The sequence below is a fragment of the Gorilla gorilla genome, chromosome 1 (assembly GCF_029281585.2).
Source record: "Gorilla gorilla gorilla isolate KB3781 chromosome 1, NHGRI_mGorGor1-v2.1_pri, whole genome shotgun sequence".
NCBI classification, from domain to species: Eukaryota; Metazoa; Chordata; class Mammalia; order Primates; family Hominidae; genus Gorilla; species Gorilla gorilla.
In genome coordinates, this window is record NC_073224.2 from 157,994,293 (window position 1) to 158,009,614 (window position 15,322).

A 15,322-nucleotide genomic window follows, 5' to 3' on the forward strand; every position below is an offset into this window, starting at 1 on the left:
TTTCAAAAATTCAACTAGTGTGAATTTCTTCAAGTTTTTCTACTAAGAAGGTTGTAACTTACTGAGTTAAAATTGTTTACAAAACTCCCTGTCCCACAAGAGGACATTAAAAGGTCAGTTTTAAGCCTGAGGTTCAATGTTGAATTGAAGGAAAGATACATTTTCTCTTTTCTCATTGAAATAAATACATAAAGCATAGTAAATACATCCATAAAACAAGTGCATGTTAATTTTTTTTCAAAATTTAGCAATAAATTTGTGCATGATGCTTCTCTTCTTTTTGGGGAGAAGACAGTGATTTTCTGTCAAATAATGTTTTACTGGTTAAAATATTATATGTCACTGCCCTCAAATGTGGATGAGTGGAAATCGAGGACATATTTAAGTGATTTATAGATTTGTATGGATTCTCTTACACATAAATGAATATAAACACCTCTAAGACGAAAATATATGAATGGATAAACTATAAGTGGGTCTCGTGTGTGTGTGTGTGTTTTGCAAATAGAACTGCCTTTTTTAAAAAAACAAGAGGTCAATCTGGACTAACCTGTAACAAGTCACATATAAAACAAATGTACACAAACATCCTTATTATGAATAGACTAATGCTGGGCACAGTGACTCACACCTCTAATCCCAACACTTTGAGAGGCCCAACTGGGAGGACTACTTGAGACCAGGAGTTGGAGACCAGTCTGGCCAACAAGATAACGTTATTATTATTATTATTATTATTATTTTTAATAAAGACTGACAGAGTGAATGTCTCTAGGAAGAACTTTAAAAATGTGACTTTATAAATTCACAGTTGTGACTATCACAAAGAGAAACAATCAAGAATGTGAAAACTGTACATTCAGGTGAAGTCTAGGCAGACCCAAAGAAACTGGGTTAATAAATACAATAACACATCTGCATTAAAACAGTCAGTAGTTTAGTAATTACAAACCTAAGAAACTACCTTGTACTAAGGGAATCCTAGATGGAATTTAAGGCAATATTTATATATTTTTGAAAAGAAATGCTTTAAAAATGACTTTTCTTTTGATGCCAAAGATCAATGATGGCTTCCAAATTGAATCTATAGGATAAAGACGTTAGAGAACAGTAGCCATTTAGGTACGATGCAGTGTTCATGTCTTTAGAGTTTTGAGAACTGCCTCAAGAGAAAGAAATAGGACTAACTGAATAATCAGTGTTGCCTTTAAAAAAATTTTTTACTGAACCAGCCTGACTCTAGGTAGCTTGTATACTAGGAATTACACATCACACAATACTGTATGGTTTTAGGCATTGAAAATAAAAAGTATAACAAGATGGAAAATTAAAAATACTTGATTATCTAATGCCCTCCTTTAGCAAGTAAAGTTTATAAATCCCTGAAGAATTTTAGCCAAATAAATGAGTACCATTCTCAGAGGATTGTTAAATCTGTTTGAGAACCTGGGAGGCGGAGGTTGCAGTGAGCCGAGATCACACTACTGCACTCCAGCCTGGGTGACAGAGGGACACACTGTCTCAAAAAAAAAAAAAAAAAAATATATATATATATATATATATATGTATATTATATATATGCACTTAATTTTTAAATCTCATTCCTTTTTAAATTCAATAGGCATGTGTGTGTCCACATAAAAGTGATTTATAAGCTAGTGGTAGTATTTGAGAATTATAGCAAACCATTAAGCTTTAGAATAATTTTGTATAAATGCTTATGATACAAACAGAAAACATCTATTTCTTGATATTCAATTATATGATTTTTGAACTTGGAGTAAAACTTTTCCAGGGTAATGTACATTGGTATTCACAGCTGTCTGTAGGGATATTTATAATCCTTAAAGTATGTTTAAGAAATTTCCCAATACTGCTGAAAAATCAGTTAAAAAAATCAGTTAAAAACTTTTTATGACACCCAAATTTGATGGCAGAACTTCCAATCCTTCTTTTTTTTAGTCCTGGTACAATGCAACAAACAAAAATGCTTTCAGAATATATCCCTCTTAAAACTTATCCAGCAGATTTTGTGCATATGTAGTGGGCAATTGGAAGACATATATTCTTTTCAGCATAAAGAACAAACAGGCAACTTAATTGTATCCTTTCATATATCCATGGACTTTGGTATGACGTTACTTAAACCAAGGTGGGAAGGGGTGGGAATGGACCAACATGTTAAAGCCAATTATGTATCATACATAAGAGTTCACATGTTAACTACTTGAAAAAATTCACATTTATTTACTGTCAAACCGTGTTAAACTTTACACTGGATATTAGTGATGGGCTCATTATTAACAGGTTTACACAAAGGGATGAAAAAAAAGCAGAATTTTGCTGAAACAATTTACATTTCATTAGAACTTTATCATAAAATAAATTAATTACTAAATATAGGCAGAAGGAATATGGAAGAGTAATATTTATGTTTTATTTTATTTTTTTAAAAAAGAATAGGCACCTTTTGTTCACTAGAAAGTTTGTGAGAAGTGCCCAGTGCCCTCTTTGCCCTCTGTTCAAGAATAAACAGGGGTGACACACAATCTTTTCTAGATTTCACCACTTTTGTGCAAGGCATGGCATAACTGGCTTCAAAGAGTTTGTTTCTCCCCATAAAACACGTTCTTTTGGCAATAAGAAATTTAAATGTAAGTAATAAAGACTAACTTTGTCAAAGCAGAACACTGTATACAGTGGAAAAGAAGTGAAAATGGGTAGAACTTACCATGACAAAGTGTAAGAAAAAACATTTCATAACATGTGCAACCAAGAGCTTTTCACAATATTTTCTTCACTCTTTAAAATTCTTTTAATGACAATTATATTTCAGTTGGACACAAATGTATTTATTTTACCCTAGCAATAGAACAAAATATAATTTCTTTAGCCATTTTTCATGAGAATAGTTCATTGTACAGTTGAGGAAACATATGAAATAAGGCCTGTGGCTTGATTGCTAGTGGTTAAGCATGTTTTCAATCTTTGCCTTAATGTAAAAGATTTGCAGTGAACTGCAAACTGATGCAGAATATCTCTCCTGCTTTTCCAAGTCTTGTCAGGAATAGTAAGGTACAGTAAATTTGTCCCACAGGATTTTAAAGCCTACGTCTTGTATATAATACAATGCAGGCCTACAAAAATGGTGCAGCCATATTTACAAATTTAGTTCACAGACTGCTGCAGTAAAATGGCTGGAAAGTTTTGTTTTGCTTGTTTCACAATTTCTCTAAACAGCAGCAGAATCTTAAAATACCTGGTTGGCATCTCTTTTCTTTGTAACAAATAATTCACTTTAGTATACTCTGTGTATATACAAAGTTTTTGTATGTTTTATAAAAATTCACAGAACTGCAAGGTTCAGTCATCTTTTTTACACCGGAGAACCACAGGTCAAGAGTCATCTCTTCAAGCAGAGTTTGAGGGAGCTGCGTCAGGCCAATGGTGTCTTTATTTATTAATACTCGCATGTGGCCCTTGGAATTCCTTAGCTGTATGATTAAAGACTTGTAACCAGCTGCATTTGTCCTTCTCTAACATCTCCTTCTGGAATACACCCTTCTTTGTTAATGGGGATTATATAACCATCACTATTGCCCCTGCTGATCTGGTAGCACATCTGAAGCTGATGGCCAGCTCCAAGATTTGGCATGCTTTTATAGTAAATGTCCTCATTCTCACTCCTCCTGGAGGGAGAGAGGTCTTCTTCCATGTCAGGGCTGCTCTCCGGATAGGGAGAGTCTCTAAGATTGGGCATGCTTGTATAAAGAGAGTCTCTGTTGGGGGACTGTAGGTGATCTTCAGCCTCTGCTGTCAGTTGGGAGACATAGCTGTCAGTTCCCTCGGACTTCACTTTCTTCTGGGGTTGGTACAGAAGGGAGTGAGTCCGCTGAGGAATAAGCGGTGCCTCGAGTTCTTTGTGATGGAGCTCCAGCCCTGGGTTGTCGCTGTGCATTAAAGATGAAGCATCTGCCACAATAGCATCATCTTCACTGCTGCTACCTCCAATCACAGGTTTGACTGGTAGCGTGAGCTCGAGGTTGTGAGTCTTGCTGCTGCCCCGTAAGTTGTTGTGCACTAATTCTGAAATGATCATTTTCTCAAAAGCAGTATCATTCAGACTTAGTCCACAGTCCACAACTTGCATGCTGTCATTATAGTCACCCTTGCGCAGCGAGTAGCTGTTGTTAAAATTACCATTTAGCGGTAGAGTATCCATGGCACTTGTATCCCTGGCATTGTTCAGTGAATGTCCTGAAACAGAAGAGGGGGAGTTATCGTTACTGTCTCTGTTCCTTTCCACAGAAACTCTATTTCTTTTGTACAAAACTTTTTAATGTCGTTCAGGACAAAGTTGTATTTGAAAGCTAACACTTGAAAAGTGCCAGGCTTTCCTGCATTCCCAACTGTAAATAGTTGCAACCCCTTAGATAACAGGAAAAAGTGTTAAAAATAATACTGTTTTCCAGGGAGGGAAAATGGCATACAGAGTAATACTTTTATCAATTTCGGGAGACAGTACTGATTAATTGATTTTGGTCAAATCTCTGACACAAAGAAGACTTCACTCCATGCCCTTGCATAGTTAATGCAAAGCAATTCATTAGTGACATTTACATTTTAAAGTACAAGACTACGGTTTATAAAAATAAAATTAACAGAATTTGTCCTAAACAACACTAAATTAAAAAGGAGTAAGTCACAATACAAAACTGAAAGGCAAATGTACAACATAAACCCACATAACTGGCAAGCAACTTTTTAAACAACATTCTAACATTTCCTTTTTCTGGAGATGAAGTAAAAAAAAGAATGAAAACATGGACAGATACAAAGAAGTCATGTTAAACAAAGACAGCCATCTCTCATACTGACTGGACCAGGGGCCCACAAGCACCATCCAACATCACGATAGACAGCAGGTGGAATGACTCACTTTGGACAACTCACATCATGTCTGTCTGCTCAGGCTATCTGGCCTAAGAGTAGCTGATATATAAAAGAAAGTAAAATGATTTATTGTAACATGATGAAGAATTTCTAAGCTTCTCAGCAACTTAGTCAGAGCAAGGGTTCAACAAATTAGATTACCAGCAATAGCAGCCTTTTATTTTTCATTTAATATTTATTATTTTGAGTATTTGGTACTAATAATCTCTCTAATAGCAATGGCCCCAGGCTTCTAGTGGTCAAAGTTTGCCTGCAGCCCTGCAGTCTGCATCAGTCACAGTGACAGCACCGAATGAACCAGCAGAGTCCACTGTACAAGATAGGCCCACAGACACCATGGCCATGGAGGTCAAACGCAGAAATGTTAGAGATTTCTTAAGTATGGGTCACAGAAATTAAACCAAGAATAAATATTAACTATGGAATGGGAGAAGGGTGGCAGCCTTGGCTAATATATTTTTATCTCTAAAGGAATGAAAGACTGGATAAGTCTGCTGAAGACAGGAAAAGAGGTTTAGGAGGGGGAAAAAAACATGGTAACATGCTCTATTTGAATCAGAGTTGTATTTTCTACAGACACATAAACATGTAAACTAAGACATCACAGTGCTTCTCAAGCAAATGAAAAAAAAAAGTCAAGAGAAAATTAAATGGTCTGCACCATGGAAAGTTAGGTTATTCATTCTCAAAATCCTAGAGAAAAAAAAAAATCACAGTCTACAGATAGGTCTGTAAAAAAAAAGAATGAAATGATGTTATTGAAATGAAACTGACCACTGTGAGGCTGCTGCATTGTATGCAAGGCTTGGAGGAGTTCAGGAAAAAATTTAATTCTTGGAAAAAATACGAAATTTCCCGTTTTAGTGCTCACTCCACTCTTAAAGCTGCAGATATCCTAGAAAATGCAGTTTCCTTCAGAAAAAAAAAATATCTGTATCGCCTGACACAAACTTCATGACCAATAAATATGTGATCATTGTTGGGCAAATTATCATTAGCAAAAAAATGAGAAAATGAGAGAAGATTGTATTTGTTAGTGATTTGTATTGTCTTAAAGACTGTCCCAACTTCTACATTTGAAAAACTGACAAATTTGTATCATGTTCCATGTGCAACAAAATTAAATTGTGATAGTTATTTGTAAGGCTTCCTTTAACTTGGTAGACACAATTCTCTAGCTTCATAAAGTCATGTTATGTGCTATAATCTTTATAAGATTATTGAAAAAAAAACCATTTCGCACTTAAAGGTATGAGTGACACATGGCTCACTTGCTAGCATTTGTTTCCTCTGTAGAGGTTCACTGTTTTCAAAGATTTTCTTTTGTTTTATCATTGCTTGGTAAATACAACACTATATACTGGATATAATCCAAAAGGTCTTTTCTATGATATACTGCAGATTTAAGCCATCTTTGACTGGTTTTGCAGAGGTATCTTTTTCTGCCCAAGTTCAGGTAATTCACTTGAAGATTTTCCACAGCCTGTAGCAAGATTACTGTGGGAATGCAGAAATGATAAGTCAATTATTAAGCATTTTGGTTGACAGTACTTCAGGCTTTATAGAGCAAATTATTTCAGCATTGCGTATACTTAAGTATGGACAGCATTTGCTACAGACCTCCATTACTGACAAAAGGCAGTACAGATGGATGTACTGTTTGAATTTGTTAATATTTTAGTTGCAAATTGTGAACCACTTGCCCGCTGAGTCTACTTCATGACTGCTAGTTATGTTTTAATCGTGCCCTTTAAAAATCATGCTGAAAAAATTTACATTTGATAGGCAAAGTTAAGTTTTACTCCCATACTTGTCTCTCTGTAGGTTGCTAGAGGAAAGCATAAGGAAAGTGAAAAAAAACAAGAGAATGAAAAGAGAAGCTGCAGTTACATTAAAAAATAATTTTAAGAAAAAAATGGAAACGAAGTTCTGTGTTTAATTTAGTGGCAAATATTCATCACAAATAAAGATTATATGCTAGCAGTAATTATGGGAAAACTTTACCAAATCTTGAAAATTCTGTTAATATTAAATATATATATACTTTTATTTAAAATAAGCTATTAAACAACATAGTAATATATGGATGGGTTAGTGACAATCTTTCCCCCTCCCCCAATTAAAAACTATAGGTATAAGCTAACTAATATTAACTTTATTCTGAAATTTTTCTTAAGAAAAAAGAAAACTACCATAAAGCTGCACTATACTATAGTTTGGATATATTGATAGGCTGAATGTGGTTTTCTATAGCTAGGCATCCAAATTATCTTCATTAGCTAATTCATTCCAGAAGCAAATTTTGTCAGCAAGCTTTAGAATTAACTGAACAGTATATTATATAGATAGGATACCTCTAAATGATATAAATCTTGAAGATGGGCTCTCAGACCATGTGATGTCAGTCCTGTAATAATATATTAAGATTTATGCCACCTGTGTTAAAAACATGGATCATTATTGTAAATACTATCATGACTGAGCTTTTACTATAATATAGTGCAGTTTTAGAAGCCTGGCATAGACAATACCGTAATTTTTTTTAACTGAGAAATTAAGAATGTAATAATAAATATATGACAACTTGAATATTTTAGAAACAGGGCAAAGATCATAGCTCTGTTTAGCAGCAAAGAAAGGTAGTTTTATTTGTAAGTAAAGCACACCTGGTGAGTTAAATACAGGAGCTGAAGGGGCATTACATACAACTGTTTCAGCGAGCAATGTGTTATAGGGGTTGTTAGTGCCGTGGGGTCGAAGAAGAGGGTTTGTTAGTAGGTAATTGCCAGTCATTCCTAAAGTAAAAAAAAAAAACAACAAAAAACAGAAAAAAGTACATCAGTTTCTTATTTTAGCGTTACAGTTGTAGTCAACTATTTTTTTTATATTCATCAAGGGTAGTGGACAAGTTGGCAATGGAAAATCTGTTGAAATGTTCTGACTGTATTTGAACTACTAATTTGCAGGAGAGAAGGGAGAGGGAAGTTAAATTTCAGTAATTCACAGGTGCTTTCTAAATCCCCCAAGTAAACACCTGCTGAGGATGACATTTACTAATTTATACAAAAGCACTGTTAAACAAAAATGGCAATTAAATGCATAGAGATCAACATTATGTTTCAAGATGTTACTGCTTAATATTAAAAACGTAACCACTGGGGCCCAGAAGAGGGAATCTCAAACTTTCAGAATTTACAGGTGTGGGATTATCCCTCATGAAAACATCTGTGTTAATACCAACTGAGCAGGTGGAAAAAACTTTCACAGACAGGTAGAAAGTATGACACATTGCAAAAAGCTTCTCTTAGTAAATGCAAAAGCACACATGCTGAGAAAAAAAAGACTATACAATGAATTATTAGATCATTCACAAATTCTACATAACAAGAATTTTCATTACGTAATGTTATTTGCCAGGTTTCAAAAATGAATCATTGAATAATGCATTTACTTTTTGATCGCCAACAGAATGAAGTAAAATACCAAAGCAACAGAAGAAATGCACGTCTTCCATTCTAACTGACAAATTACAAACTTTTAAATACTTACTGATTATGTTTTGCATAGCTAATGTAATTTGGATAAAAATATCTTAAAATTCAGGTTAGTATTGCTACCACACATACACCTTTTTCCATTTTAAATGAGAATCTCACCAGAACAATGTCAACAGTTTAAAATGTCATTATATTTCATTGTAATAAATTCTAACTTGTATTACAAATCAGTACATATCAAACTGAAAATAGCGTGATAAATTACCTTTCCAAGGATATATACAATACCATATAATTTTTCATACTAAATTGGAATGTATTAAGCTTTTATTCAAGAATACATGTGTGTGCACATACTCTTTTCTATATTACTTCATTTCCTAGCATATTTTAAGAACTATATTGATTTATCTGATAAATTTAAAGATGCCACTGTAGACACATCAAACAATATAGAAATAATTACTTTATAAACTTTCATGTATTTTTGTTTATGAAGATTCACTACACATGTTTTTAGCATTTATTTTTTACTTTTTGAAAGAAAGGTTAAAAAAGTTCATAATTTCCATGGTACTGTTTCATGTGAATAGTAACTATTCTAATTTTATTAATGTTTTATGAAGAAAACCTTCATAAATGTCTTGGTCAGAAAGGATAAATCTGTACTCCCTAGGATAATATTTTTAATCTGTGGCAAGGTATATTTTCAATAATTACCTTCGAGCCGCATCCTGTTAATGCAGTTTAAAATTATATTTCTTACATTATTGAATAAAAGGAACTTATATGTACTTTAATAAATGGTAGTAACTCAAATTTTCCTGATAACTGACCTTGATTAAGTGTTGAAGTGCTATTGATGTCACCTGAGATAAAAGAAGATTCTGATTGTTTTCTCACAGTATCATTCCACATTCTTCTTATACGACTCTATTAATACAAAACAGCAAGACAAATATGTTTTGTTAGTTTCCCCAAACTTACCTTATTAAAGACATACAAGGATTTACCCTAAACAACCTATGCGGGATTATCTGGTGGCCTTTTAAAGAATGTGTGTTGTTTCTGGTCTAAAACTAATAATATCTATTGTTTATTTTCTAAGCAACTAAGGGGTATTTAATCCTCCACTCTTAAAAACATGTTATTTTATTGTCTTTCTTTAAAAAGTGGAGATCACTGATTATTCAATACATGTTTATTGAGTGCCTGCTATGAGCATTGTGCTATATGGCCTTAGGCTATAAGACGATTATGACACACTTCTTAAATAACTCTCCACAAGAAAGGACGTTCACATATAAAGAAACACTGAAGAAATGTTTAAGAAGACATTAAAACCAAAATACTAAAAAAGCAAGTATTTGCTATCTAGATCATTATAATGAGAAGACAATTAGTGCATCTGAACAGAACATGTCTCAGTAGGTTTTCTATAAATAAGGTTAATTAAAGATGCTGTCAAACTCTTTGTCACCTGTGTGCCAGAGGAATAGCGAGCACTGGTTCTGGTGGTTGATGCCTTCACTGAACTGTGGGGACTCTCAGTTGGGAGGCCTCCACAGCAGTATGAGTGTCTGAAGCACTTGCCATATTCTTTTCGTACCTGCATTGAATAATCACAAGACCAAGGGATTAATATGAACACACTTGCTTCTCTCTCTCTAATTAAATGAACAGTGAAGACAACCGAAAAGAATTAAAGTTCCACTAAAACTTATCCGTGGAGAAAATAAATTGAACTTGCAAAATCAAGTTCAATTAAAATTACTGAAATAGTAATCAGAAAAGTATCTCTGTCCACTAGACTGGCTAGTAGAATCTTTAAAATGTGATATAACATGTAGATATACTCTATACCCTGTTATTATTATATAAATGTTAGTTATTAAATAATAGCAATATATTTATAGTTTTATTCTCATATATTTAGTAACTCCAATTTTCTATGCTAAGAAAACAGGACAAAAAATTTAGTATTTTCCTTGCTTAATTACATTTAACCGCTCTGTAATTCAGTCATTTGAGTTTTATATGCTTCATGTCCTCTTAGGTAGGTCAATACAGAAACATCTTTTGCTGGATTGCATAGTTCTGCGGGTAACCTCTGTATAATGACAAGACTACTTTGGCACAAGAATAAAGAAAACAAGTACTTTGATACATTTGCCTCCAATTAGGAAGGAATGTTTTCTTCATTTTCTGATGTGTCTAGCTTTAACATTTAGTGTAGAGAGTCTAAGATGTCTATTCACTTCATTAGCACACAAGGGAACTATTTATGCAATTTTCATTCACATTAATGAGTTACTCATGTAATTTCCCTTTTCCCCTGAAGCCTGAATATATAAATGCAAAAAAAAAGTTGTTAGGTCTAAAAAAAGTTTCAACTAAACTTTAAAAAGTGAAGTCCGAACAACTGCTAAATAATAGGGCCCCATCCAAAGCAGTGGTACAGAATTAAGAGGAAGAGGGTGCTGCTGGACTGTTGCAGCTATACTGGCATATACATGTTTTCTTGTGGGTTAGAGCCAGACTGTGAAATTACAAGACAGACAAGAAGAAACTGCATAAGAAAATATTTTTTCTAATAGGTTACAAAAACACTCAAAGGCTTTCCCTCAACTCAGAAGTCTGTGTGCAGTAACTGCCTGTAAAGACCATGACTTTTACACTTATTCCTTGCAAAATTAGAAAATTAAAAATCAGTAGATGGCCTTTTAAATCTAAGTGCACTTGCATTTTCATCTTTTTAACTTTATTTAATTATACCTATTAGAACAAATAACAATGTGGTTGAGCCTTCAAAGCATTTTCTTGGCCTAAGTATGCTCATTCAAGCAGTTAAAACCATGATTTTAACTTAACCATTTTATATCATATTCTTAACAACTCATCCTGGCGCACCCAACTGGATGTATCCGAGACTAAGTTATACTTCTTTTGAAGTATAACATGATGCATTTAAAATGTAATTGTTAATCTAAAAAGCATAAGAGACTCTCCTGTTCCATTTAATACACATAACTATATGAGGAAATAATGACTACCTCACTCCTTTTCTGCTATGTCTATGATTTGTGTCAAAGACGTTTGGCACAACAGCACAAAAATTATGAACATACAATAATATGCCTGTATATAAAATGCTCACTTATGTAGGAAATATATAAAAGCCAAAGTAATTACTGATGTTACCCCTGTACAATGTTTAGAAGTTAAAGTTCATTGTTATTAAATAACACATCATACCTCACAAAAAATTTCAACACATTTAATGGGTGTTAACTGCTATGAAATGCTGTATAACCAAGACAATGGCAATCAAAATGGTATTTTATCCAAATAATACCTTCCAGTGTTGGTTTTGCCTAATGCCTATATTGCTGTGAATGTACATTATCTGTCAGTATTGCACATTCCACTGTCATTATCTCAAAATTATAGCTTATTCAAAACTGATGGAAGTAACAACACTATCATCTTGTCAGGACTGAAAACATAATAGCTTTCACTTCCACAATTCTATTTCTCTGTTCAATTTAGTGACCAACTAGTAATAACAGAATAAAACGACTACATTAGATATGTAGGCAGAGAAAGGATGATACCCAGTGAAAGGTATGGAAATTTTATACTTAAATAGCACCTAAGCAATTCCCTTAGGTTTACATCTTCTTGCTACAGATTAAAGCTTTTCATCTGTAAGTTTTGAGTCATTTTTGCTGACTCCACTTAACATAAAATCAGGAAAAAATAGTAAGTAAGATATAAGGTACTAATTATTGATTTTTAGATCCTTCAAAATTACTCAAAAGGTAACATTAATTTTTTGTATGTCTGGTGCTTTAAAAATTAACATCATTTATCCTTATATTCAATTTCACTGTGAATCACTGTAATGCCTTTAGTGAGCAAAGAATGAGTTTTATTTAACCTTTTCTTTTACCTTGTATAACCTTTGTACCTAGCATTTTATAGACCCTACGAGCAAGGAAGAAATCTTAACCTAAGTATCTAGTTTATAACATTCCCAAACTGAGATACAAAAGATGACTGGTATTATTTTATAGGTGAAACCTAAATTTTCAGACAGGTATGAAAATTAACTTATAATTAAAAATATGATGCTCTTTAACAATATGCCAGATGTGACTTAAAATATTCTTTATTATATCTATTATATTCAAATCAAAGAATGAGTAACCTGAGCCCCTAGGTGTTTTCAATTACTTACTTTCTTTTGGAGAGCACAGTGAAAGATGAAAATGAACACTCCCTGGAAAGCATTAAATATGGTGAAGAGATATGCCATCACAATAGTCTCCTCATTAATAAAAAGCAACCCAAAGGACCAGGTGAGGCCAAGAAGACACAGAAGAGCGAAAGCGCCGAGCACCCAAGACCTGGAAAAATAAAGTGAACTTTTTTAACAGGTTCAATGAGCAAAAAATACACATCACACTTAAATGTTAACATATCAGTAGTAGCACTTGACTTTCTCTATGTTCACATTCATATTCAACAGCATTTTGGCTTTAACCTTTCACTGATTAAGAAAGAACAATAGCATTTAGTACTGCAGCCTCCAGTGAAAACAGCAACAGCAGGTATGACCTTTTCTTATTCCAGAATAAACAAAGTATCAAAACTATATTAAAATACAACGTGTAACATATCCCCTATGACTTTGTCTTTTATGTGCATTTTGATAAAACAAATTAAGGAGTGCTTAATTAATTTACTCCTGTATTTTTATTCCTGTGGTGTACTCACATGACACTAAATAATGTGACACATACAGAAAGGTTAAATGGCAGATAATCACTTAACACCTAAACTTCAGATTCTAATAAACTAGTCTTAGGTGAACCTAACGTTTTATAACTAAAGCATGAAGAAGCCTAGCTGAAATGAGACAAAAACATGAGAACAACTTCAAAATAAAATAATTTTGGAGAGATTTCATCATGAACAGCTTAAGAAGAAAAGAACTGTAGAAAATAGGACGGAATGAGAAGGATTTAAAGTCAGTGCATTCCATGTCTAACTAATGATCTTACTTGATAAATGGCTTATTATCTTCATAGCTAGAAAGCATTATAAGCAGAAAAGAGAAACAAAATTATTAGACAGAATTAAAATAGAAAGTAATAAGAAAGCATTTATATATTTTATAAATTAGTCAAAATTAAGAAAGTCAAAATGCAGAGGCAAGCAATTAAAAAATAAAGGCATATTATAGTTTAAAAATACTATAGCAAATTAGATATTTCAAAATAATTATAAAAATTAAGGGCAATTCATGATACTGACAAATTTGTAAAAAATACAAATCATGCCATAAATTTGTTAATGTAGGGTTCTACCTTACCCAGGTAAGTCCGTATTATAGTAGCCATCACAAACACGGTAATTACTGGTGTAGATGAGAAGACAGAAAGAGGAAAAGGAAGAAAAGAGAGAGATGCTAAAGATTAGCTCTCTCTCTTACCATGCAACATGCAATGAAGCTGGCACTAACCTATCTAAAACATCTAATTAAAAAAAAATTTACCCTTACTATAGATCTGCCATTTTTGACATTAAAAATAGTATTTTTTACAATCACATTATAACAACTTGAATAATACCTTCTCAAATTCTAAATAACAAGGCTCACATATTTTAAAGGTAACTCTGAAAATGTTTCCATAAGATGGTTTAATGAACAACAGCTATCATTTGTTATTAATTAGATAGCATTTTCTCCATTGACAGAATATTGCAGCTTTTATTCAACATTAAGAAAAAGTAAATATTTGTTTAATTAGCATGAAAACAACAGATAATCTTCAAGTTAACAATAGTAATAGAGTAAATTCTCTTAGGAAAACAGCATTAGGAGTGGAAACTGCTCAGAATCCTTAAAGCAAAAAGTCATTTAACAAAACAAACTTAATATAATCATATCAGTCATGCAAATACGAAAATCATTTTGAACTGCATTTTAAATTCAAATGAAATTGCTACAGTGATATGGAATTTCCACAAAGCCACTGAAACAATTTATTGCCTCTAGATCAAGACAGCAATTATCATTTAATTTTTGACCAGTATCAGTGATATAGTAACACTGAGATTCAACTTGAGGGCAGTAAAACTTCATTCTGAATAATTTCTACAGTTGATAGAAGGTAGAAATCCCTGTGTTCCCTGTGGAGAGTATCTTTTACTTAGTTTGTCAAGTATTAAAATTAAAATACAAAATACTTACTTAATGTTTTCCAACCTGCTAGAATCTGGTTTCAAAGTGTTTGAATGCTTCACCATTTTGCACAATGTGATCACCAAGAAGATAATATTTAGCTGTTGTAACAAATAAAGAATTAGACCACAATGAACAAAGAGCTGAAAAATGAATAGTTCTTGCAAATGTATCAATCCATGTTTACATGGAAGATACTGATATAATTTTTTTATGTATGCAATGATCAAGTTGAGTCTACATAAAAAATACTCTATGTATGATCAATTCTTTAATAATCATTTGACATCAAATTGCAACCTCATTAAGTCAGTATTATGTGGTAATGATTAAATAAATTAGAAAACCTAAATTAGTTTCTTTAGCTAGATGTACTTCAGGGCCTAAAAACCATCTGATGGAAACACTAAAGTGAATTCCTTAGAAGGAGCATTTACATAATGTACATCATGTAATCTACAAAATTGCTGGGCTTGAAACCATAAGTCTTGGCTGTGAGTCTAGCTCTTGATTTTGACTGATTAAATGAGGATAATAACATCTGTCCAATCTATTCATAAGGCAATTGTGGGGATCAAATGAAATAACATATGACAAACGTTTGTTATATAAAGTAAGATAA

General features: G+C 32.9%; 1 protein-coding gene across 32 annotated transcripts in view; it reads right to left on the reverse strand.

The window, feature by feature from the left end:
- Nucleotides 1-2,224: 2,224 nt before the first annotated feature.
- Nucleotides 2,225-15,322, reverse strand: part of ADGRL2 (adhesion G protein-coupled receptor L2) — a 301,782-nt gene continuing 288,684 nt past the window's right edge. For 10 of the 32 annotated variants that reach the window (XM_063697514.1, XM_055369186.2, XM_055369127.2 and 7 more), the window contains 5 exons: nucleotides 14,710-14,801; nucleotides 12,691-12,859; nucleotides 9,931-10,059; nucleotides 9,287-9,383; nucleotides 2,225-4,257 (listed from right to left, as the gene is read on the reverse strand). In XM_063697514.1, coding sequence (XP_063553584.1) covers nucleotides 3,503-4,257; nucleotides 9,287-9,383; nucleotides 9,931-10,059; nucleotides 12,691-12,859; nucleotides 14,710-14,801 — 1,242 coding nt within the window. In that variant the 3' untranslated portion in view covers nucleotides 2,225-3,502. Of the gene's footprint in view, nucleotides 4,258-4,939; nucleotides 4,993-6,729; nucleotides 6,782-7,307; nucleotides 7,390-7,619; nucleotides 7,749-9,286; nucleotides 9,384-9,930; nucleotides 10,060-12,690; nucleotides 12,860-13,516; nucleotides 13,544-13,827; nucleotides 13,873-14,709; nucleotides 14,802-15,322 lie in introns of those variants that run through there. The other 22 variants (XM_055368885.2, XM_055368773.2, XM_055368924.2 and 19 more) reach the window with 6 other exon arrangements.